Below are 24,668 nucleotides of genomic sequence, written 5' to 3' on the forward strand. Positions count from 1 at the left end.
TGGTGCATTGAGTTTGGGCTTCTAGCCTCCTAACCCGTAACAGAAACCCCCGTTGTTACTTGTGTTAGTTCTGTGGTCGCAGCACTAGATAACTGTAAGACAGTGACCATGGGCCCAACTAAAAATGGTCTGTTGCTGGAGGAAAGAGAAGAAATATTAAGAGACAAAAGTTTATACCACATCATAATTCTAAGAGGTCCAAGTTTATTCTGGAAATCTTGGAACCTGCCCAACATGAATTTAATTTCTTTTAGACACCTGGAACTGGTTCTAGGACCTTGTGGAACTTCTAAGGCAGCTTGGATCTAGTATGAATTTATAGAATTTATTTATTCCTCAGGGCATGCCCAATCCCCATTTCAACCTCCAGCCTAGTCAGGTGGGGGGACCACAAACGTAATCAAGGTTTGGTGTGTGTGTCAAGAAGGCTAGCTTGTCCTCATGCTAAGGTTAACCAAGGTTAGTGGGGCTCCCAAGCCAAAGGGAATTCCTTTGCAAGGTTCAAGATCTTACCCATTTGGCTACAAAGTTGCCATATAAGTTACCAGGGCTTTGTTTTACAATGCCTTTTGATTGTGTTTATGCCATATGTTTGAGCTAAATCACTGGATTTTTTTTTTTTTGGATTTTATGAGTAAGGTTTAAGAACTGGGCCAAGGAATTTTTCTCTTTTTTTCCATTCCACTCTATCAACACACACACACACACACACACACACACACACACACACACACACACACACACACACACACACACTCCTTATCCCTAAAAGGAAAGAGAAAAGGGACAGGAAAAACCTGGGCAGGGACCAGAGATGTAGACAGCTTTTGTGAGAAACAGCAGTTCACTCATTTAACAGAAGCTGAATAAACCAAGGTGACCCCGGCTACCTCCCCCGCCCCCCCCCCCCAACCTTTGGTTGAAATGCACTGCATTCCCGTCTATAGACCTGGCTTCAAGTCTCAGACCAAACAGAATCTGCGCGGGTCAGTGTGAGTAGATTCTGCCAATGTAACAGGAAAGTAACAAGAACCAAAAATTTGTCTGCATTCGTTCCTGGCAAAGCCAATACATGACTTATTTTCTGTTTTTTAAAAGCACAGTATCTAATTGGTACACAGTCAGCTCTCTGGAGTGGTGAAACATCCTTTTCGCTGTGTTTTTGTGTCTCTCTCTGTGAGTGATGATCATATTTTCAGCCTTTGGGTGAATTGCTGTTAAACTTCTCACCCCTTTATATGTTTCTCTTTTCTTTCCACCTTCTCACAAGTTCTCCTTTCAGGCAGAAACTTTCCATCCTTGGTTTCATCCAAAAGGCAACTATTTCCGGGAAAACACCGAGTTTGAGCTACTCAGCAATCCTAGTGTTACGTAACCGCCCACACGAAGACTTGCCGTTCACGTTGGTTACATTTTGTTGAGGAGTGCCTGGAACAGAATAACTCATGATAATCTTAAAAAAATAATTTTTAAGCATGTTTTGAAACAGGGCAAGCCCTCTTACAGAGTATGCCGCGTCTTGGGCTAGTGGCAGAAGATACATTTCTTGTCATGTGGAGTACATGTATGTGTCAGCCCATTGGCTGTGCCCCGCACCTGACGCTAGTGTGCTTGTCTTTGAGAGCTCGAGCCAGTGGGGCCCTTCCTTTCAGCGTGGATGACCCAAGTGAATGGGGGCGCAGCCCCTCAGGCGCCCCCTGCCCCCACCCCCCTGCTCTGCTCTCTGCTCATTTGTCCCGTTCAGTCGTGAGGACATCGCAAGACTCTTCTCAGACGTGGCTTCTCTTCCACCAAGGACTTAGGTGCATTCATGGCTCCAAACAAGGCCACACACGTGGAGCGGTTTAAAAGACGAGCTTATCCTGGCGTGTTCACTATCTCTGTTTCCTTTTTATTTTATTTTATTGTCCTCAGAGCAGGAGCCCTTCCTCCTTTTCTCGTTGTTGCCATGGCCCCACCACCCTCTGGGTCCCGGCCTGCAAGTCTTGCTCTCTGAGGGGCGGCGCTCTCTGTACATACTGCCTCACTCTTTCCCCATTGAATGTTGTTGGGATTTTTTGTGTTAAATCTCAGAACACTCACCCTGTGTAGGTGCTGATGGTTTGCCAGTTGTATTACTGTCATGGCTTCCTATCATAGGACTCTTACTTCTGCCCTTTTTCGCCCATGGCCAAGTTACAGGATCGTGTGTAAGGACCCTGTTTTGGCATGCCAATTCTCCTTAAAGAATAAACTCAAGAATCCGCACCTACTGGCTGCGTCATTATCTGAACGTCGTTTCCCTGGCTGCTGCTTCAGCCAGATAGCATCTCTCGTTTCTCCCATGGACAGCCAGTTTCTCCCCTGCAAGACCTCTCTCTCTTCCATCCCACCCACGCCTCTCAAAAGTAGTGGCCAATGCAGCCATCAACAAGATTATAATTATCTGAAAACTTCATAAAAGTGAGGGGCACCTGACCGATTTCCTCGGTGGCCCCACAGTCCCACCTGCTCCGTGTGTCCCCTCCGTTAACCTGCACTTGCCGAGCTGTGGCAGCGTAAATCACGTCTCTTTTGGCTTCCTCCTCTCCCCGATTCGGGAGTATAAGCAATTTTAAGGAAGAGACGGTCTACAAGCCTTATTTCTATTATTCTGCAGCAATTACTAAGCACGTCCTGAAGTGACTATGTGACAGTTATTTAGCTCTCCTTCCATCGAACGTAAGAGATCTTTATTGAGCATCTGCTATGTGCCAGGCGCTGCGTGAGCTGCTCGAACACAACAAGGAGGGAATAAAATGGCATTGCCCGCTCCTCCACAGGGCTCATGAGCCCTGGTAGAATACAATCTCTTCGTGGGTTATGCATTGGCTGCTAGCAATTCGAATCCAAGAGCTGCTCCACAGGAGAGAGATGAGGCTTTCTAAACCCACAAGGGGCAGTTCCACTCCGAGGCAGAACCAATTGGGCATTTGGTTTTCATAGAGTTTACAGTCTAATGGGGGAAAATAGGTATTGGTCAAATGAACACACAATTAAATGTAACATTACAACGGGCAGAATCACATGTGGCATCATGAAAGCACACAATAGGGACATTTGACCCTGGCAGGAGAGAGGGACACTTCTGAGAGGGAGAACCACATGTGCAAGCTCTCTGTGACTGGCAGGAGCCCGCCAGGTTCAAGACGCGGGAAGATCTGGTGGCTGGAGCCTTGAGTCGTGCAGAGAGAAGGCAGCAAGGAGCTAAGTGGAGCGATCTTGAAGTATAGGCAAGTGTCTGGACTTGTCTCCTCAGAAAACAGGGAGCTACTGGAAAGACGTAAGCATCACAGAGGGGTGGTGTACCCAGATTTGTGTCTTAAAAAGGTCACTCTGGAAGGATGGATTGGGTAGGCAAGAATGTCAGTTGTGTATTCTTGATCTGTGACGGCGAGCAGCTCAGTAAATATGGCTCGTTGACCGAACAGTTTGCGAAGTTTATGGTTCTATAATAGAGTTTTGCTTTCAAACTGCAAAATCCTGAGCTCTTCAGGAAATCGGTTGGAATTGTAATGTAGTCCGTCTCCTGTAGTTTTGCCGTTCATGGCCTGACATATGAGAAGAACAGACAACATTAACTGAGTATGACCGTGGAACCAGACTGCTAAGGGCAGTGAAGCACTTCATTTGCTTTTGATTAGCAGCCAATGAGGAAGATGTTCCTAACCTATTTAAAATATAGGCGTAGAGAGATGAAAAATTTTGCCAAATAGAAGTGGTTGTTCTTGAGCTCAAAGCGAGCGTCTCCAGCTGCAGCACCATCATCCCAAGCCATTGCTAGAGCAGCCCTAGGACAGCGGGGGCTTTCAGTACCTTTTCAATACAATTACTGTAGAAAACAGAAATGCCTTCAGCTCTTACAAATATGTCATCTGGCTAATTTCCCTACAGTTACTCCTTTCCAAATCGGAGTCAAAGCCCTGCAGGGCATTAGGTCACTCCTCTACCACTTTGTCTGATTCTGTATCACACAGGCCTGCCATTATGTCTGAGTTGCTTATTGTGCGTTTTTGTCTTTTCAACATGTGAACGAACTTCTGTTTGCCTTTCTTTCCCTTTTCCCTCCCTTCTAAACCCCGTTCCCTCTCTCTTTCAGAATTTGCAATTAGAAGTAATTGATGCTCACTAGCCCAAGTGAACGGAAGTATTCCAGAACCCGACTTCCACCTAGGGGAGCATCATCAACAGTTACCACTAAGCTCCCACAAATGGTCAGGTCTTCATTGGAAAAAGGCTTGGCATCAGCCTGGAGAAACCCTCTGCTCTGGCCTGCCAGCTGTTGGGTGGCATTTGTTGATGCTACCTCTGTGTTCATTTCTGCCCCTTGGGCGGCGACTGCGGCGGCTTCTCCTTCTTCTTCTGATTCTTCTTCGAGTAGGTCTGGCTCAAATTGGTTTAACTAACTAGAGGGAGCTGATACACGGAGAATTGAACAATTTTAACTTATACCTTAGAGGATTTCTGTACTAATTAATAACATCCATTTGCGGTCCCAGAAAATTGAAGCAACTGTCTACTGTTCGGGAGTGTTTGGGGGATGGTTAGTCTTTAACCACGCGCGACTGGCTCTTTGCTCTCTGCAAAGCAAGGTTGGAAGTTCAAGTAAAGAGAGGGTAGTGAGGCAAGGCTTCATCCTAGGTGGCACCACTCACGGCGTGAAGCCCAGCTGACAGTGGGAAGATGAACGCGGGGAGTTAGTCGGTAAGCTACACAGCCTGTAAGCCAGAAGAATAAGGAGAACTATTTCATAGGGGTGCTGAGAGGATGGAGTTGTTTATATTTTGACAAACTTTGACCTGGTTGGAGGAAAGAGTCAAGAAGTAACAGATTTACTTTGGATTAAAATCTATGATTTCATAACAACATACTCAATAGAAACAGTAGCAGTCATCGTCACCACAGACAATTATGTCTCCAAAAAGTTTTTAGGGAAGCACAGATATGTGAAGATCTAGCACATAAGTAAAACGCTGCAGAATAATGACCATCCATTTCATTCAAACACCCACTGCCAGCGGGTAAGTTTCTCAAACTAATTTGCCACAGCCAAATAGAGGCCATTGCAGGCCGGAGTCTTAGGGTGTGGAAGGGGAATCCAGAGCTCTCATTTATGTGACTGTCCTCCAAATGCTGTTATTCTTTCAACCTCAGGACTGGTTTCCTCTAAGCGTAAAAACACGGAAACTTTTGGTGTAGAGAGGTTAAAGGCCTTGCCCACCTAGAAGGGGTCTAGAACTCGAAGCTACATGCTCTGGCGGCAGCGGCAGCTGCTGCTCCCATGCCGTAATTTCTCCACGTGCAGTGCAATGACAGTGTCTGCCTTCTTCCCATGGTGTCACCGTCCTTGTTAGGTCCCTCCAGACTGGCTTATCACCGCTGACTTGGACCCGCTGCCCCATTAGCTTCTCATCTATTCTCCAGAGTTCCCCTTGTGAGCGGATCCATCCTCTGGGTGCAATCAAGTCCACAACTGAGTTGCAGGAGAGTGAAACCCATGGCCTTCTGACTTAGCAACTGATGCTGGCACTGCCATTGTGCCATGCTTAAGAAGAGCCTGTGTTAGCTATTTCTTTCCACAAGGGCCCTTGTCCTGGCATGGTTCTTACTGTCCTGACATGCAAGTTAGTCTCTTATCCAGAGCACCTTGGAAAGAGCATGCACATTGCACACCAAAACCAGTAAATGAGTACGGAATTGCCTTAAAGGACACAGTGTGGGATAGGGAGGGAATGAGGTACAGTTTTACTCAATGTCCCCTTTTTTGAAGCCCCACACTGGGCGCTTTTATATTTCATACAGCCATGGGGTCGATTCTGACTCATAGATCCTATAGGACAGAAGGGAATTGCCCCTGTGAGCTCAGAGACTGTCACTCTTTAAAAAATAAAAGTTTTATTCCCCCTTAGAAGCAGTAATGGGGTAGGCCACTGGACATCCCCTTATGGAAGGGTCACAGGGAAGAGAGGAGCCAGTCAGAGTGAGATGTAGCAACAATGAAGCATACAACTTTCCTCTAGTTCCTAAATGCTTTCTCTCTCCCTCCCACCCTCCCCCACTATCATGATCCCAATTCTACCTTACAAATCTGGCTAGACCAGAGGATGTACACCGGTACAGATAGGAACTGGAAACACAGGGAATCCAGGGCGGATGATCCCTTCAGGACCAGTGGTGATACTGGGAGGGTAGAGGGAGGGTGGGGTAGAAAGGGGGAACGGATTACAGGGATCTACATATAACCTCCTCCCTGGGGGATGGACAACAGAAAAGTGGGTAAAGGGAGACATTGAATAGTGTAAGATATGACAAAATAATTTATAAATTATCAAGGATTCATGAGGGAGGGGGAGCGAGGAGGGAGGGAGTAAAAATGAGGAGCTGATGCCAGGGGCTTACACGGAGAGCAAATGTTTAGAGAATGATGAGGGTAACGAATATACAAATGTGCTTTATACAATTGATGTATGTATGGATTATGATAAGAGTTGTATGAGCCCCCAATAAAATGATTTTTAAAAAAAAGAAAGAAAAAAAGAAACAGTAATGGGAGTAACGATTCCAGGAGAGTAGGGAAAGGGAAGGGGGAGGAAATTAGGAAGGGGAAATGAATAGCAAAGATGGGGGAATAACCCCCTTCAAGGGGGACGAATAACAGGAAATAGGTGAAGATAGAATGCGCGGTATAAAATATATATAAATAATAATAACAATAATACTGTATGAGGCACTATCAGGGGTGGGTGGGGGAGAGAATAAAGAGGAGCTGATATTAAAGGGCTCAAGAAGAAAGATAATATTTTGAAATTTTCGATGCCAACATTTGTTTGTACCTGTCTGCTTGATATAAAGGATGTAAGGATTGTTATATGTGAGATCCCCCAATCAAATGATTTATTAATTAAAAAATAGTTTTATTGGCATATCTTACACAATCCAATATAGCCATTCACATGCAATTCTGTTGTTCAGTCCCATCAAGTGGAGTTATATAATCATCAGTGCTGTCAGCTCCCCATTCCCCCTCCCCTCTGCTCCCCCACCTCTTCCCTCAGGGAACCATTACTCCTGTTACTATTTCTGCAGGGTAATCTATCTTGACTTTCATGTACTAAACAATCTTAAAAACACATACACATGAACATATACATATCTAACACGGTTAATAAGGAAAAACAAATAATAACCTTAATAGTAACGGGAGGATATATTAAAGAGCTAGCAGATGATTATGTGGTTCATCAGTGTCATACTGTACCCTGGATTTATCATCCTTTCCCTGTGGCCCTGCTGAGAGGGACTGTCCAATTACCTTGCTGGTGAGTTTGGAGTTCTGTTGCATTCATGTCCCTTCACATCGAGTTGGTTGCTTTTGGAACTTCTGACACCTCGTTCTGTCGACCCCTCATGATCACACAGGCTGGTGCTTCTTCCATGTGGGCTTTGTTGTTTCCCTGCTAGATGGCCGCTTGTTTAACTTCAAGCCTTTAAGATCTCAGACGCTATAGCTTTTGATAGCCAGGCACCATGAACTTTCTTCACCACATTTGCTATGAACCCATTTTGTCTTCAGCTATAGTGTCAGGAAGGTGAGTATCATACTGTACCACATTATAAAAACAAGCTGGTCCTGTACTGGGTTAGGATTTAAGTAGAAGCCCAAAGTCCATCTGCTTCTTTATTACATATGCATATATTCATATTTTATTATTATAATTATATTTTCCCTCCAACCCCACCTTTATGTTTACCCAACATCCACATTTCAGTAATTCCTCTCAGATACAGTTCACTTGTTTAAATACATAGAGAAAAGCTACCCACTCCTCCCATCAATTTTAGAACACTTACTATTCTCTTGCTCCCCGCTCCCCAGTTCCTTATTGCTCTCTACCCCCTCTCCCCCTCCCATGCCCCAGCAGAGACTGCAACTCTTTATGGGTAAAAAGCCTCATCTTTCTCCTGTGAATTGGCTGGTGGTTTCAAACTGCCTACCTTGTGATTAGCAGCCCAATGCACCACCCATTAAGCCACAGGGCTCTTTCTGGTGCTTTGTGCCGCGTTGGTCCTGACTCCTAGAGACCTTGTGTGCCACAGAATGAAACACTTCCCAGTCCTGCGTTAGTTTCACAAGTATCCTTTTGTCTGAGCCCATGGATGCAGCCACATGTCAGTCTGTCTTGTCCAGGCCCTTCCTCTCTTGTGCTGCCTCTCTCCTTTACCAAGCACAATGTTCTTCTGGCAACATCCTTGCCTCTAAGGATCACTCTGGCTGTACTTCTTTGAAGACAGATTTGGTTGTTCTTTTGGCAGTACATGGTACTCTGGGTGTTCTTCACCAGCACCCTAATTCAAATGCATCAATTATTCTTCAGCCTTCCTTATTCAATGTCCAATTTTCACATGCATATGAGGCCATTAAAATGACCTAGAATTAAGTCAGACCGACCTTAGTCCTCAAAGCAACATCCTTGCTTTTTTAGCACTTTAAAGAGGTCTTGTTCAGCAGATTTACCCGATGCAATATAGTGTTAGATCTTTTGACTGCTGCTTCCATGAGCATTGATTGTGGATTCAAGCAAGACAACTTCACCGTTTTCTTTGCTTATCATAATGTTACCTACTGGTGCAGCTGTCAAGATCTTGTTCTTGTTTATCTTGAGTAGTTATCGTTCTAAAGGCTGCAGTCCTTGATCTTCATCAGCAAGTGCTTCACGTCCTCCTCACTCTCAGCAAGCAAGGTTATGTCATTTGTATATTTCAGGTTAATAAGCCTTTTTTCAATGCGGATGCTGAATTATTTTCATATATTCCAGCTTCTCTGACGATTTGCTCTGCATGCAGATTGAGTAAGTATGGTGAGAAGATGAAACCCAGAGACACACCTGTCCTGATGTTAAACCACGCAGTATTCCCTTGTTCTGTTTGCACAACCGCCTCTTGATCTGTGTATAAGTTCCGCATGAGCACAATGAAGTGCTCAGAATTCCCATTCTTCTCAAGGCTCTCCCTAGTTTGTTATGGTCCACATGGTGGAATGCCTTGGCATAATCAATAAAATACAATAAACATCTTTCTAGTATTCTCTGCGTTCAGCCAAGATCCATTGATATCAGCAGTGATATTTCTTATTCCACGTCCTCATCTGAATCCAGCCTGACTGTCTGGCAGCTCCCTGTCAATGTACTGCTGCAACCTTTGTTGGATGACGCAAACTTTTACTTGTATGTGATATTAGGGATGCGGTTCTAGAGTTTGAGCATTCTGTTGGTCACCTTTCTTTGGAATAGATACAAATACATGGATCTTTTCCAGTCAGTTGGCCAAGTAGCTGTCTTCCGTATTTCCTGGCATAGACGAGTGCTTCCAGTTCTTCATCAGCTTGTTAAAATATTCCAGTCGGTAACCCATCAATTCCTGGAGCCTTGTTTGTGGCTCATGCTTTTAGTGCTGCTTGCACTTCTTCCTTCAGCGCCATCGGTCCTTGCTCATCTGCTGCTTCTTGAAAGTGTTGAATGTGGACTCGTTCTTTTTGGTACAATGACTCTCTGATCCTATCGTCTTTTGATGCGCCCTGCAGCAATCAGTGTCCTACCCCTAGAATCTTCCAATATGGCCATGCCCGGCTGGAGTTTTTTCTTCCGTGCTTTCAGTTTCCGAGATGTTGAGCGTGCCCTTCCTTTTTTGTTCTCTTTGCACATTTCATCATAGGCATTTATGTAGTATATGTCATTTAATCCTGGTAAGTAGCCTAACAGGAAGCAAAGGCAAAACCAATGCAACGCTAAGTAAGGGTCAGATTTTGGTTGGCGAGTCACCTAAAGCCAGACATCAATGCTAAGTTTTCAGATGCCAAACCTCTTGTTGCATCATTTACTCAGACACACACACACACACACACACACGTGCCTCCACATCGCCTGACACGCGTTAGGTTCCCTCTGACAGAATCCGTATGTATTCCTTTTCACTCTTTCTTGTTGCAGCCCCAGGGGTAGAAGAATGTCTAGGAAGGTGAGACATCATGGAAGGCAAGGAGAGACTGGGGGATATAAGCTGTTATTCTTTGCAAGGAGCTGCCTGTATCTGCTCTCACCAGGCTCAATTTGTCGGTGCCGTGGAACCTCTAAGAAGGAGCCTGGTGGGTTAGTGGGTTTCATGGCCGGCTGCTACCTGCAGTTTGAAACCACCAGCCGCTTCGTGGGAGAAAGACAAGGTTTCTACTCCTGTACAGTGATGGCCTCAGAAATCACACAGGCAGTTCTGCCCTGCCCTGCAGGGTTGCTATGAGTTAGAATCAATTGGATGGCAATGAATTTGGAGTTAGATTGGGTGTCCTTGTAAAGCAAGGCAGTGTTTTCCCTTCCCCACTCTTTGTTATTAGATCATCACTCACTGCCATTGAGTCTGTGCCGATTCCTAGTGACCCTGTAGGGCAGAGCAGAGCCGCCCGCCCCTGGGGGTTTCTGAGACTGTAACTCCTTATGGGCGTAGAAAGTCCCGTCCTCCTATGAACAGCTGGTGGTTTTGAACTACTGAACTTGCAGTTAGCAGGATCATAAATAAATCCAATATTGTTTTAAATGGCCTAATGGTTTAAACCTCCTAGCTATTGACTAGCCAGGTATGAATAGGTCAGGTCATACTGATTTACATGCTGGCGGGAAAAGATTTCTAAGTAAATATGCTTAAAAATTGTAAACCAAAATACGTGGCTTCTTCGTGAAATATAAAGTCAGCTTTTAAAAGATTTTTTAGAGATCAACCTTTGAAGACAATGACATATATTAGGTATAAATAGAATTATTATCATTGATGCTTTCTGAAACCTTAATGTTCAATGCGAGGAAATCATTTCAGATTTATCTGCATGGCATCCATACACAACACAACTTTTTTTCAGTGTGTCTGGGTAAATGCAAGTAGAGGGAAGTGCAGACACGAGGAAGGCGCCCTACGGAGAAGGGCAGTGCCCTGAGCTGCTAACCCTATACTCCGTGGCTGGAACTCACTGCAGGAGGCAGATGAGCTTGTCTTCCCTGGGGAGATGGAAGGTCTCAGCACCCACAGGGGCAGCTCTCCCCTGTCCTGTAAGGCTCTTGTGAGCTGGAGTGGATTTTCTGGCAGGGAGGTGTATTTTGAGTGTGGTTGTTTTGTTTCCAATACGGGGCGTTGGAAGGTTTCCTGTTCACTCCTCACGTGCTCGATGACTTCTGTTCTTGCCCTGCGCTCTCCTTTGCACTCGTCAAGGTGGGTATGCTTCCCTTGTACCTAAGAGGAGCTCAGCCGTACTGTACCTGTGGAGGTGAAGCTGGCCATGCCTGCCTGTGAAACCTCTTCACTTTCCATCGCACACCAGATGGTCCACCTGGGATCTCCTGGGGCAGAGAGGAGGGGTGAGATCTGAATCCGAAGAGGGACTAGTGAGTGATAGGCTGACCTGTTCAGGAAGACTTTATGGGAGGAATGGTTGACAAAAAAAGGAAGAAGATATGGTTTGCTATCCCTGAAGGGATAATTTTTTCATAATCCCCAATCTAGAGCTCCAGGTTAGGTTGCAGTGAAGGTGAAATCCATCGAGAGTCGCTGCTCTGTTCTCAGGTGCACGTGGTGGCTTTTGGAGGTCCCTGCATGGGCCTTCAGGGGAGAGGCTGGGGGCTGTGAGAATAACTTACGAAGCCGCCACAGCTTTATGGTCCACTCCTGGGGACACTCTGCCCCAGAAGAATCTTGTCTGCGTGTTTCCAATCACAGTAGCAACCACTCACATTTTGTCGGAAGAGCCCAGGAGCGTCTGGCTGCATGAGGGGAACCTCACTGAAGGACTTGAAGGGGTTCTTAGGATCCAAAAGATCCCTCTATTGCTCGTGATGAGCTCCCGCCACCCTCCTTTATTCCGTTCTCTTGGGAGCATTTCAATAGAGCTGATGTTCCAACTAGTCAGTGCATGACACATTTATTATTAACTAAAACTCTGCCCTGCCTCAGCATGGTCGTCAGTTGGAGGGCTTCTTTTTTTTAAACTTAAAGGTGATTACGTTCATTGAGGGGAGAATGGTTAAAAAAAGAAAGATCATGAAGAGGACACGACACATGTCTACATCAACAGCAAAAGCGGTACCAGCTGATAATGTAATCAAACCAGGCACATGAAAGTTTGGCGTGTGCAGTGTGATGATATTATTGGCTTTCTTCTTTGCTGTTGATGCATTAAAACTGGACCTAGGGGGGAAAGTAACTGTCTGTGTCCACTGTGCTGGGGTCCCATTTCTGCACTCACCCCATGAGCTGTTTGGTGCTTCATAAAGAGGCACAGGGCTTCGAGGGTCAAGGATGGCCCACTTTCCCAGCAAACCGCTTTCCTGCCTTTGTCCTGTCCCCTCCCCACCCAGATGGGTGAGCCCTGTCTATCATGGCCCGGGGCAGAGAGAGGTTCAGAGTATTTCCTGTTGGTAATGTGCAGCTACAAGACAAGGTCCAGCCCCTGGACATGGTTTTGGGAATATCCGTTGTCTGCTTTCCCATTTCTTTTTCTTTTTGTCCTCATGGAGAACGTTCTGGGCGTTTGCTTTCGCCGTTCTGCATGGATGGCGTCTCCCTGGGGTGACTCTGATATAGCTATCCTCAATCCAATAGCTGATGGGCAGATAACAGACACCCCCCACCCCACCCCAAACTCTCCTCCCATCCTTTTCGCCCTCCCCACCGCACCCTGCTTTGGCTTTGTTTCTTTTCAAAGGCCGGAGAAGATGCACCCAGACCCGCAGAGCGGCGCCGGGTTCTGCCAGGGCACCGGCGAGCAGCAGGGAAACGTGGCAAAGTTGCAGGGGCCCGACTCCAGGGCACCTTCAGAGCTGGGGAGATGATTTCACGCGAACTTGACATATGGAATTTCGGAAAGCGAGCGCGCACAAGCACAAACAGGAAAGCCTGACATCACGGAGTGGCGTGGGGAGGAGTCTGCTGCGCCCTCGCGGGCTCCGTCCGGCTCGCAGGCTCGCCCGCGCCGCGCTCCTTTGTGGCCGGTCCCGCGCACCGGCGGCGGCGGCTCAGCGCAGCGCGGGGGGGTGTGCGCGGCGGCCGGGCGGCCAGTGGGCAGGCGGCGCGGCGGGGAGCCGAGCGGAGCCTGCGGTCGCCTCGCGGCAGGACGCATCATGCAGCGTCCACGTACCGAAGAGAAAACTGAGCATGCGATTGCTTTGGGAAGCTAAAATGGTAACGACCGACCGCGCCTGGCTTCGCCCTAGGCTTCTCTGGGGCGGGGTGGGGGGGACCCGAACCCAGTCGCCCGCTCCCCCTGCCAGGGTTTGGCATTCCCTGGGGGTGAGCGGAGCCATCGGATCCCAGGCTCGGGAGCCAAGGCTTTCTGGCTGTGCTTTGTACGCCGTTAAACTTTACTCCCCCCAGGACCTGCCTTTCGAGCGCGTGGGACAGGCGCCCGGCAGGAAAGGACAACTTTTAAAGGGAAGAGAATCGGTCGTGCGGCCGAGCCGCGGAGCGCTTCCCCGGGCGGCTCCGTAACGCAGACCTTGGGTCTGCCTCCCCGGAAGCCGGGGGTCGCTGCACGGGGCGTTTAAGAAGGGGAACGGCATGCCGATGTGCTGCTTTTCCTGCGCTCGCCAGATTACTTTACGGAAATAAGATTTTCCACCCCCACGAACTTTTTGGATTCGGACACAAGGGAAGAAAAAGACGTTCGCAGCATGTCACTTCCCGAGCAAAGGACTTTGCCTCTCGGACCCTTGTTTGTGTCTGAGTTAAAAATGTAGTTTGCTCACATAACCGAGCCTCTTATGCAAGTGTAAACTTTTTAGATAAGTGAATTATTTTTCTTTTTATTTGATGTGTGTGTGGGTGGGCGGGCAGGGGTAGCGGCGGGGAGGTTAATCAAGACCAAGCCACTGTTTCTTTATGGAAAAAGAAAAAGTTAAGGGTGGGGGTGGGGTGGGGCTGGCCCTCAAACACCCTCACCACAACTAAGATATGTGAGCGAATTGAGGAAAAAACTAAATGGAAAATCCGGGGATCCTGATACCACAGGGCAAGGCTGTGGGCCAAGAAAAATCTCAGCATTCCCTGTGCCCTAATGTGTCTCGTATCCGTCTGTTGGTAATATTTATTCTACACCGCCCATCATCTTGTGCCCCGAGTGCTGTTGTAAGCAGCGAAGCAGCTGGGATAGATTGTGGTTAGCGGAGAGGAAAAACAAAAACAAAACTTTTTCTTTCTCTTTATCCCTTCCCTGGCAGAGCTCAATTCAAGACTGGGGTGAAGAGGTAGAGGAAGGAGCTGTTTACCATGTCACCCTCAAAAGAGTCCAGATCCAACAGGCGGCCAATAAAGGAGCAAGATGGCTAGGGGTGAGTAAACTTGAAGAGACCGCTTGGGAACCTGGGAGCCTCCCTGTCTGTTCTGTGAATATCATTATTAGTTAGCAAGGGCAGGCGTCCCCCCCCCATCTTTTTCCTTTGGGTCTTAAAAAGGAAACTGCTGTTGGCCAAGTGTTTGCACGAGCCTCCACAGGTCTGTGTTTGGACTTGCTGTTTTCCAAAGCATCGCCCCTGCGTTTGTCAATAATTCCGAACCTCTTAGAAGCATCGAGAGGTGCTGGCAAGGCGACTGCAAGTGGAGTGGCAGAAAGTGACACACAGAATAGTAGCGTCCAAGAGCAGCGCCCTGTTAGACAAGAGCCCGAAGTAACCCTGTCCCGTCGGCACCTGCTTCTTCCCGGGCTTGCCCCCCCCCCCCCCCCCCCCCCCCCCCCCCGCCATTGATGTTGGTAGCTCCTCTCTTACTCTGGAACTTGTGACAAGTGCCTATAGTGCTGAGAGGACAGACCATGACAAATGGCGCACATGGTGTGTGTGTGTGTGTGTGTGTGTGTGTGTGTGTGTGTGAAATGTCCTATCGTTAGATCCTTCCTGCAGCCTTTAAAAAAAACAACCAACGCAGTGACATTGAGTTGGCGCCTACTCACAATGAGCCTGTAGGACAGGTTAGAACTGCTTCCTGTGAGTTTCGGAGACTGTACATTTTGATGGGGGTAGGAGGCCCCCTCTGTCTCCCGAGGAGCTGGTGGTGGTTTTGAACTGCTGATCTTGACATTAGCAGCCTCACAGGAGATGGCAAATGCATGTTTAGTGCCCTCGACACCAACTGTAGAGGGGGGTTCTTAGAGAAGCCCAAACCTACTGCAGTGGAGTCCATTCTGACCCCTGGTGATCCTAGGAGTCTAGCTCCTCATAGGGCTCCCACGCCTGTGGTCTTCTCAGAAGTGACGGCCTCATCGTGTCCCCGCTGCTGGGATCAAATTGCTGTTCTTTAGGTGAGCAGCCCAACTCGTCACCAGCGACAGCGTTGAGGTGCCTTTTTGGAGAAGCACCGCTTCTGTAAGTGCGGTTCTAAAAATTGGGTGGGTGATTTGAGTTCTTAGTGATTGCCTGGGGGATCCTTCAAGACGCCCGAACTATGAGAAGTGGAAAGTTCGGTGCTAGGATCCCCACTTCGGCAAACATCAACATGTGGAAGAAGGAAACGGTTTTTGTTCTGGGTCCAGAAGCGATCCAGAAAGAGATGACACAAAACGCCGTGAGGAGGAGAACGATATAGGCTGACTCTACAGGGTAGACTTGATGGAGGACATGCGACAGGCTACGGTTTTGCTGGACTTGATTCAGCCTACCCTCAGCCTTCACAGCGACGGGCTGGGGAGCCATGCAGATCATGCTGTTGGGGTTTTTAGGCGCCAGTGAGCCCTGTTCTGCTCATGGCCACTCTGTGTACACTGCAGTGAAGCCCTGCCCCTCACCCTTGTTGTCACGTTGGAGCCTGCTGTGGCAATCCATCTCGTTGACGCTCTTGCTCTTTTCCTGCTGCCCCCCTCCTTTACCCAGCGCGATATCCCCGATCTCTCTGAGAACACGTCCAATGTCCACGAGGCCAAGCCTCACCATCCTCGGCTCTAAGGAGCTTCTGCCCGTACGCTCCTTCGGTAGGACATGGTACTCTCTCGATATTGTTTGCGAGCATCCTAATGCAAATTGGTTGACTCTTCTCCGGTCTGTCTGATTCAGTGCCCAGCTTTCACACACATATGAAGCGATTGGCTTGACTTTAGGAAACTCAGAATGTTTTGAACAACATGCATGCAGGCATAAAGGGCAGAGGAGGACGGGACACAGTTACATAGAGCCTTGTGCAGACAGCGGCAGCGAGGGGCTTGTAGCGCCCAGCGTGCCAGGCAGAGTGGCCGGCAGACATTCCCTCTGCTGCAGACTGCTGACGCGGGCATTTGTTGCTTGGGGCCTCGCCAGCTGCTCCAGCTCAGGGCCTTTCTGCTACTGTACTTTGAGCTGAGGTACCACCCACCGGGGCAGTAAACGTTGAGTGGCACGTGCCGCAGTGGCTCAGAAGGGGACAGACCTTTCCGGGGAAAACTAGAGGTGTTCATGGACCCAGTGGGCGCCTTCCTTAGACCATGATGTCAAAACTAATTATGTACATTCTCAGCAGACCTGACAGGAAAAACAGAAATAGAGTTCTGACAAACCATCCCTTAACTTGTGGTCCTTGTGTATGTGCATTTTTATTTAAATGCGGTCTTGATGTGGTTTGGCCACTCTGCTTATTTCAGGATGAGTCACAAGCTCTGTACCATTTCAACTACCTTTGAAAGGTCGCTGCATTTTCTGGTGCTGGGTAGTTCCTCTCTGAGAGTTTGTAAACAAATATAATAGCACAAGATGAGTAAATCATGGGCCTGACTCTCTAAGCTCCAAGCGTACAATTTAGCCTTCATTTGGACACACGCAGTTACTTGGCAATTTTCACAAGGGGCCGTGGTGACTCCATGGGAGAATTTCTTGTCTTACACTGGAGACCTGGCTATGGGTCTTGGCCAACGCCCCTCACGGGCAGTCACCTCTCGCCTGTCACTGGAGGGGTGTGTGTGGCTAAGCTGCTGACTGTGTGTGTTTCATCAGAACTTCCAGACTAAGATGGACTAGGGGGAAAGGCTTGGTGATCAAATTCCAAAAATCAGCTAGTGAAAATCCCATGGATCACAATGGCCTGATCCCCCGCCAATCATGGGCATCACGCAGGACACTTTCCCCGCTCATTGTGTCGGGTTGCTGCGAGCTGCGCCCAGACCTGATGGCAGCTAACAGCAACACTCTGTTTATGGGACTTCCTTTCTTCTTCTCTGTTCCTCTCCCAGTGTTTTCGAGTGTTGCCTTACATGAGTACCCACACACGCGCACACACGTATGCTCAGGATACAGAGCTCTACTCTTTGGCCCCCTGGATTTAGCAGTAGACCTGCAGTCTTGGGAGGGAGTATAATGTCCAATGATGCTCCTAGTTGACGGAGGACTTTGTTCCTGCGCCCTTCCACTGCCAACAGAGCGTGCTTTGCTGCTACCCCTCCGCTGGCTCAAGAACATTTTGTTAAGAACTCTCTGACTAGGAACCCACATGTTTTCCTGCCGTCGGTGTCCTGTTGGGAAGCTCTGTTTCAGTCTTGGAAATTCCAGACGTTAATTACATGACTCAGCCAATTGAGCCATAGCAATTACAAGACCTTTCTCTTTAGGACCAAGGGGAGGCCCCATGTTTGTTCTCCTACGTCCCAGGAGCTCTTTCTTCAAAGCCATCCCTTTAAAGTTAACCAGAGCTGGAGCTGCGGAGGAAAGATAGTATGCCATGGAAGAGTGGCAGCAACCTTATCAAGAACACAGTGGCAATAGGACTTCTTTTTATCCAGCTGTGGAAGTGATGCCCGGAGAGGTTAGATTGCTTGCCAAGGCCACACATCTGGACGTTGTGGAGGCTGAATCGAAACCCGGATGGTTAGCTGCTACTGTAGGAACTGTATGGAAGCTTCCGGTCATTTCCAGAGTAATGGAGGAGAGCATGGGCTCACAGAACATGGACTCCCCCTCGATGTGATACCTGCTGGACTAGGACTTGAGAGATGTGGTTTGCTTTTCTACTTCACATTTTGACCTAAAGCTTGAGAAATCTGTTTTGGAGATGTGTAGCATATTGATAAGTGACCCATTTTTAATGTGAGCAGGAGGAGCCCTGATGGCACTGTGGTTAGGTGTTGGGCTGTTAACTGCAAGGTGGGAGGTTCAAACCCAACAGCCGTTTCCTGGGAGAAAGATGAGGCTGTCTGCTTCTAGAAAGTTTTGTAGTCTCAGAAGCTCTCTGTGGCATTGTTAAGGGTCAGAATCGACTCTAGGGCTCGGGTGGGTTTTGTTGGGGTGGATTTTTACAATAAAGATATGTGTGGACTTACAGAGAGCACAGGGTCATCATGGCTCGTGTGACGTGTTTATATCCCATTCAAAAGGCCAAAGTGGATGAGTGAAAGTTTTGTATTTTCTAACATTTAGGCCTCAAACCTGATTAAGGTGTAGTTTTGGGAAGGATCGCAAAATGAGCACTCACCATCAGATTCCACGTATTATGCACTCCAGAACATTTAGGTCATTAAAAAGTTCTTTTTGTTTGTTAAATTTTCTTCTCCGTTGATCTTTTAAAGTAAGATCTTTAAAAGCTCTGTCTTTGGGTGAAAAAGACAACACCGAGTAGGCTCCAGGCCTGGTTTACTTATATGGACATCTGCGGTCTTGTCCATTAGCAGTGACCTTAGGTTGGACCACTTGGAGAAACCAAATATTATTGAAATGCTGACCCATGTTTTTCCTTTACAATAATATCTTAGTCTGGGATAACTTTGCCCAGATAGAACCCTTAAAAAAGGACTCTGCTCATCATGAAATCTCAGAATTGGAAGAGGCTTTGAAAAGTAATTTCATCCAACCATCCAATTAACTTGCAGACTATCCAGTGATTTTTGGAAGCATCCATGACCAGAACATGCTATCATACAGCACTGTGGCTGTATATCCACAGTGATATGTAGAAGTGGGTTAAGAAAATGCCAGTAGTCGCTGGAAGCAGGAAATGGCCTGTTTGAGGAAGAATCCTCACAAGGAAAGGGGACAAGAATGCAACTTGTCGGGGAGGGACATGCTTTTCAAGACATGCTACCGTCTTCAGAACGTGGCAGACCCAGGGCGTAGAAAACTGCCAAGCGTAAGCTAAGTTCTACGTGAGATTTATTTCACAAGCGAGATGTTAGGGATCAGAATGGACAGTGGATAGTCCCATGGCTTTCCCTCATTTCACACTTCTGTGACTATGTGGTCCTTGCGGCCTGGGAACTCGCGGCTCCCTCCTCCGTGTGCACTATTTATCAAGCACTAGTCGGTTCCCTGTTGTCATAGCAGTGATGCATTGCGCTGTGATGCGGAAAGCCAGCAATTTGACACTACCAGGCATTTCAAGGAGGAAGGAGGAGGCTTTCCATTCCTTTAAACAGTCACAGTCTCAGAAGCTCACCGCGGTAGTTCTGGCCTGCCCTATAGAGTCGCTGTGAGTCAATTTCGACTCAATAGCAGTGAGTGTGTTGTGTGTTTGAGGGTCTTGGTCAGTGTGTATTGGGCAGAAGCAAACTGCTGGATAGCTGGAGAACAGGTAAGATAAGCAGGGCAGAAGAAAGCAGAATACCATATTGAGAAATAAATGGAACTGGGAATCTGTTATGGAACCTAGCATCTAAGGTGAATTGTGGCCAGATCTTGGGCTAGATGGGTTCAGCAGTAAAATAACCACTTGTGGGGCAGGAGGAAAATCAAGGGAGAGGGAGGAAGGAGCTGGGAGTCAAGGGGCATTTATGGGGGTCTAGACAAAGACATGTACATGCAAACATATATATGAGGATGGGGAAATAGATCTAATTGTCTACATTTATAGGTTTAATATTAAGGTGGCGGAAGGGCCTTGGGCCTCCACTCAAGCACTCCCTCAATGCATGAATACCTTCTTTTATTAAATTGGTACTCTATGATGCTCACTCTCCCGACACAACTGCTGAAGCCAAAGTGGGTGAACAAGTAAATGTGGTGAAGAAAGCTGATGGTGCCCAGCTATCAAAAGAGATAGCGTCTGGGGTCTTAAAGGCTTGAAGATAAACAAGTGGCCATCTAGCTCAGAAGCAAAAAAGCCCACATGGAAGAAGCACACCAGCCAGTGCGATCACGAGGTGCCAAAGGGACCAGGTATAAGGCATCATGCAAAAAAAAAGAATATGTGTGTGTGTGTGTATATATATATATATATATATATATATATACCACATTGAATGAAGGGGGAAGTGCAGAGTGGAGACCCAAGGCCCAAGTGTCGGCCACTGGAGATCCCCTCATAGAGAGGTTTAGGAGAAGAGATGGGTCAGTCAGGGTGCAAGGTAGTACCAACGAAGAGCACAGCTTTCCCCCAGATCCTGGATGCTTCCTCCCCCCAACTACCATGATCCGAATTCTTCCTTGCAGGGCTGGATAGGGCAGAGGTTGCACACTGGTACATATGAGGGCTGGAGGCACAGGGAATCCAGGGTGGATGATACCTTCAGGACCAAGGGTGTGAGGGGCGATGCTGGGACAGTGTAGGGTGAGTGGGTTGGAAAGGGGGAACTGATTACAGGGATCCACATGTGACCTCCTCCCTGGGAGAGGGACAGCAGAGAAGGGGGGGAAGGGAGACTCCGGATAGAGCAAGATATGACAAAATAATGATGTATAAATTACAAAGGGCACATGAGGGAGGGGGGAGCGGGGAGGGAGGGTAAAAAAAAAGAGGACCTGATGCAAAGGGCTTAAGTGGAGAGCAAATGCTTTGAGAATGATTGGGGCGGGGAATGTATGGATGTGCTTTATACAATTGATGTATGTATATGTATGGATTGTGATAAGAGTTGTATGAGTCCCTAATAAAATGTAAAAAAAGAAAAGGGAAAAAAAAAGAAAGAAAGAAAAGAAAATGATTAGGGCAAAGAATGTACAGATGTGCTTTATACAATTGATGTATGTATATGTATGGACTGTGATAAGAGTTGTATGAGCCCCTAATAAAACGTTTAAAAAAAATAACCACTTGTCTCAGCGGGAATGGGGAATTGACTCTCTCAGATACATTCTATCAGTGGTTCTCAACTTTCTTAATGCCGTGACCCCTTAATACAGTTCTTCATGTTGTGGTGACCTCCCCCAACCATAAAATTTTCATTGCTACTTCATAACTGTAATTTTGCTACTGTTATGAATTGGGCGACCCCAGTGCACAGGTCATTGGACCCCAAGAGGGGTCGCGACCCACAGCTTGAGAACTGCATTATGTGGACCGCTAGTACTTGGGGTGAAATACCGCTTGTTTCAGCTGGAATAGGGAATTGACTCAGATCCATTCTGTGGACTGATGGTACTTGGGGTTTGGTGACTTCGGAATCCACATTGCCTTACCGTGGCATTCAGGTCCTTGAGTTGCCCACAGACTTCACATCTGGGAAGCTTTGCTCGCTGTCAGCAGAACCAGCAAAGTGTTGGTTAAGTGGAGAAGATGCTAATTGTGTTGCGGTAAACTGGATCAGTGCTGTGTGAGATCCCTCAGGTGTCTCCTGCTCCAGCGCCAGTCTGTGGTTACTGCACTCTGCTGTCATTGTCTCTTACTCATCTCCTCACCCCCGGACTCAAGCTTTTCAAAGTGACAGCCGTGGCCAGCTGGTTAGCAGGAGCTCAGTAAATGTTTGTTGAATGAATGGGTCGAACGTCGTTCCTCTGTGAGGGACGGAGATAAATCTGTGTGGATGGTTGCTCCCCATTACAGAAAGATCAGCATGAAACTGTGGGTTCATAAAGATGAGGAGAAGGGGGCGGGCTGGAGAATGACTAATTAGGCAATTATTATAGTGGACTCAGGTCTTTGCTGGGACAGAGCAGGCCACAAACAAAGGTGGTGATTATTCATTTTAACAGCAACAGCAGCGCCGTGAATCAAATTCCCTGGTGCCTTCTCTAAACCAAGAGGTTCAGTTGAGCCCGTCTTTTCGCTCAGTACTGAAGAAAGGCAGGCAGGGCACGAGTTAAAAAGTGTTGGCAAGCGTCCCAGTTGCGTGTGGCTGGAAGGCCAGGCTCAGGGTTTTAGGAGGGGCGGGCGGTAAGCCCTGGAGGAGCCCTGAGCTGATAGTCCGTCATCTTCGTTTTCCTCCAAGAAAACAAGCCCTTGGATTGCATTATCCGTGTCCATTGGAATGTTTAATTTAGGCTTTTGAAAAGAAATTTCAAAATTGATTAACCATCTGGAGATGAACCAAACGGATTGCTTTGTTTTGAGACCATGTTTCTAAAGTAACGTGTTAGCCTGTTCCAATGATATATGTGTAGGTATGTATATACATATACACATAGACATATACACATAGAAAATTCAAATTCCCTGAGATATTATTATTATTACATTGGAGCCTTTCACTGCTTTCCAAAATTGGGGGGCTCTGTCTAAGGCAATGTGGCATGTAATGAAGAACATCCCTTGCCGTTCACTAATCCAAGGAACACCCAGTTGCATTTAAAATGCATGTCTGCCCCACGCAAATACATAACAGCCTAAATATGAGAAGCGCATTAACTCCTTCGACTTCAAGTGCGCGTTCTGTTCAGTTAATGTTAGGAACAGGATTTATCCTTAGTTCCGTGACAGTGTAAAGAAAGAGTCCCTCGTTCTTAACTGAGAAAGCAAAGGAGAGAAAGCTGGTAGAGGCAGGCCTTCCCACGTTAGTCCTTGGCTGGAATTCCTCAGTGTCTATCCACTTACTTTAGTTTCCGGGACATGCACATCCTTTACGCTCCTCCCCCCCCCCCCCCCCCCCCCGCAAGTGGGTAAGCAAACTTTTACAGTGACTCTTGTACACATTATACATTAAAACACAAAAGACATACTTGATCAAAAATACTTTTAAAAAGTCTACCATGATGCACTGTCACAGGAAGAAAAGAAAAGATTAGATTCCTGAAAGCAGAGCAAGCAAAGTGTAGGTTATGTGGAGACGAGGCTCGGCTCCGTTGGTGCCTGCATTGCTGGTGGGTGTGGCCATTTCCATGGAATTGACTTGGCGTTCTGGGCGGCTTTCTGGAAGTTTCTGAGCTGTTTGCGAGTAAACCCATCCAGCATGCCGCCCTAACTCCTGTGGCATGTCTTGGTCCACTAGCCGTGCATCTGGTACCATTAATTTATTCATTGGAAGCCCCTTTTGTACCAGGTACAATGCTAACTGCTAGGAATACACAGCAGAAGAACCATGCTTCTTGTTCATAGGGACTTACAGGTAAGTGGGCGAGGTACAAATTAAAGTATATTAATCAACTACTAATAGATTGTGGTAAATATGATCCATGCTGGTGAGAGAGCTGCGCTGTCTTTGGGGGGGGGACAGAGAAGCGGCTTTAAAATCAGAAAGGATGGGGAGTGGGAAGTCCAGGAAGGCTCCACAGAAGAGATGGCCCCTCAGTGGAGGGTGGGAGTAGGAGTAGGAGGCGATGAGGGTGGGTAGGGCACTGTTGGTGGGGTCACTAAGGTCAGCGATGGGAAGGCCTGGAGACCACCCTGAGACTGAGCATCAGGGGAGGGAAGGTGGCAGGAAACGATGCTCTCACGAGAGACTGGGGCCGTGCCTCAGGGACCCCGATGTGCTGAGCCACAAAGTTTGCTATGTCCTGCATGCGGGGTCGTTATGGCAGGGACAGTCAAGGAAGAGCTGCCACTAGAGAGGAATGATCAGCTTGCATGTCAGAGAGAAGACTGGCAGCCTTGGGGCAGATGCATCGAAAGGGAGGGAGCCTGGAGCAGAAAGGGGTGCTGGACGGCAGAGGGAGAGCATGGGTGGGAGAGTGGAGTGTGGGTGTTGCAGGAGCAAGGCTGGTGAGTGTGGAGAAGATTCCTGCAGCTGTGGATCCCAGGCACCCCGATTTCAAAGACTGGGTCTGCAAGAGGATTCTGGCCTTCAGAGGTCAACCTCACGCCCTTCTCATTGGGTAAAGTCATCGGGACAGGAAGCCAGACTTTCTCCTGGTGTCCACTAGCACATGCCTGCTTTCCCACGAGAGGAGAAGGCCCTGCTCAGTACTCGGAGCAGGCATGCCTGGTGCCTGGTCCAGAGACAGAGTCCCAGTCCAGTCTCACTAGGAGGGAGGAAGAAAGCCCTTCGTGACTGATGAGATTCCAGAGGATTATGCAGAGCTGGGAGTTTCTTCCCTTTTTTTTTTTTTTCTTAAAGAAGTCTCTGTTTCCATGTAAACTCAGCAAATTGAATCTGTAGCCCAGGGAGGGAGGGTAAATACGGGACACAGGACTAGGATTACAGAGCTGTATTTCAGACACCAACAGTGACACTTAGAGTTGTCTTGTTAGAGAGACAAGAAACTGGCCCGTTAGGCGTCTTGGACTTTCCCTCCCTTCTCACTCAGTGTCTTTCAGTCTGCCTGCTTTGCTTTCAGTCGTGGTTGCTTGTCTTACTGCTGGTGGAGCCTTACTCCGATGGCTAACTCCACTCGTTGAAGGGACACGTCTTTAGTGAGATTGAAGTCTTCCTTTGTTTACTGCCACGGCGATCTCAGGCTCTCTTGCTCTCTCTTCTACACACATGCACCCACACACAGTCTGAGTAGGACAGTTTATAATATCCCTCAGCGTCCTCCGATTTCATGGACGAAAGGCTGACTTGGCCTCCTTCTCTGTGGAGTGTTCTG

At 47.7% G+C, this 24,668-nt stretch overlaps 1 protein-coding gene across 4 annotated transcripts in view; it reads left to right on the forward strand.

The window, feature by feature from the left end:
• Positions 1 to 24,668, forward strand: part of RGL1 (ral guanine nucleotide dissociation stimulator like 1) — a 337,768-nt gene that overhangs the window by 180,922 nt on the left and 132,178 nt on the right. The window contains exons 1-2 of one of the 4 annotated variants that reach the window (XM_075528271.1): positions 12,755 to 13,233; positions 14,268 to 14,378. In XM_075528271.1, the coding sequence (XP_075384386.1) occupies positions 12,904 to 13,233; positions 14,268 to 14,378 (441 nt within the window). In that variant the 5' untranslated portion in view covers positions 12,755 to 12,903. Of the gene's footprint in view, positions 1 to 12,754; positions 13,234 to 14,267; positions 14,379 to 23,206; positions 23,249 to 24,668 lie in introns of those variants that run through there. The other 3 variants (XM_075528258.1, XM_075528264.1, XM_075528279.1) reach the window with 3 other exon arrangements.

Source organism: Tenrec ecaudatus, chromosome 1, assembly GCF_050624435.1.
Source record: "Tenrec ecaudatus isolate mTenEca1 chromosome 1, mTenEca1.hap1, whole genome shotgun sequence".
NCBI lineage: Eukaryota > Metazoa > Chordata > Mammalia > Afrosoricida > Tenrecidae > Tenrec > Tenrec ecaudatus.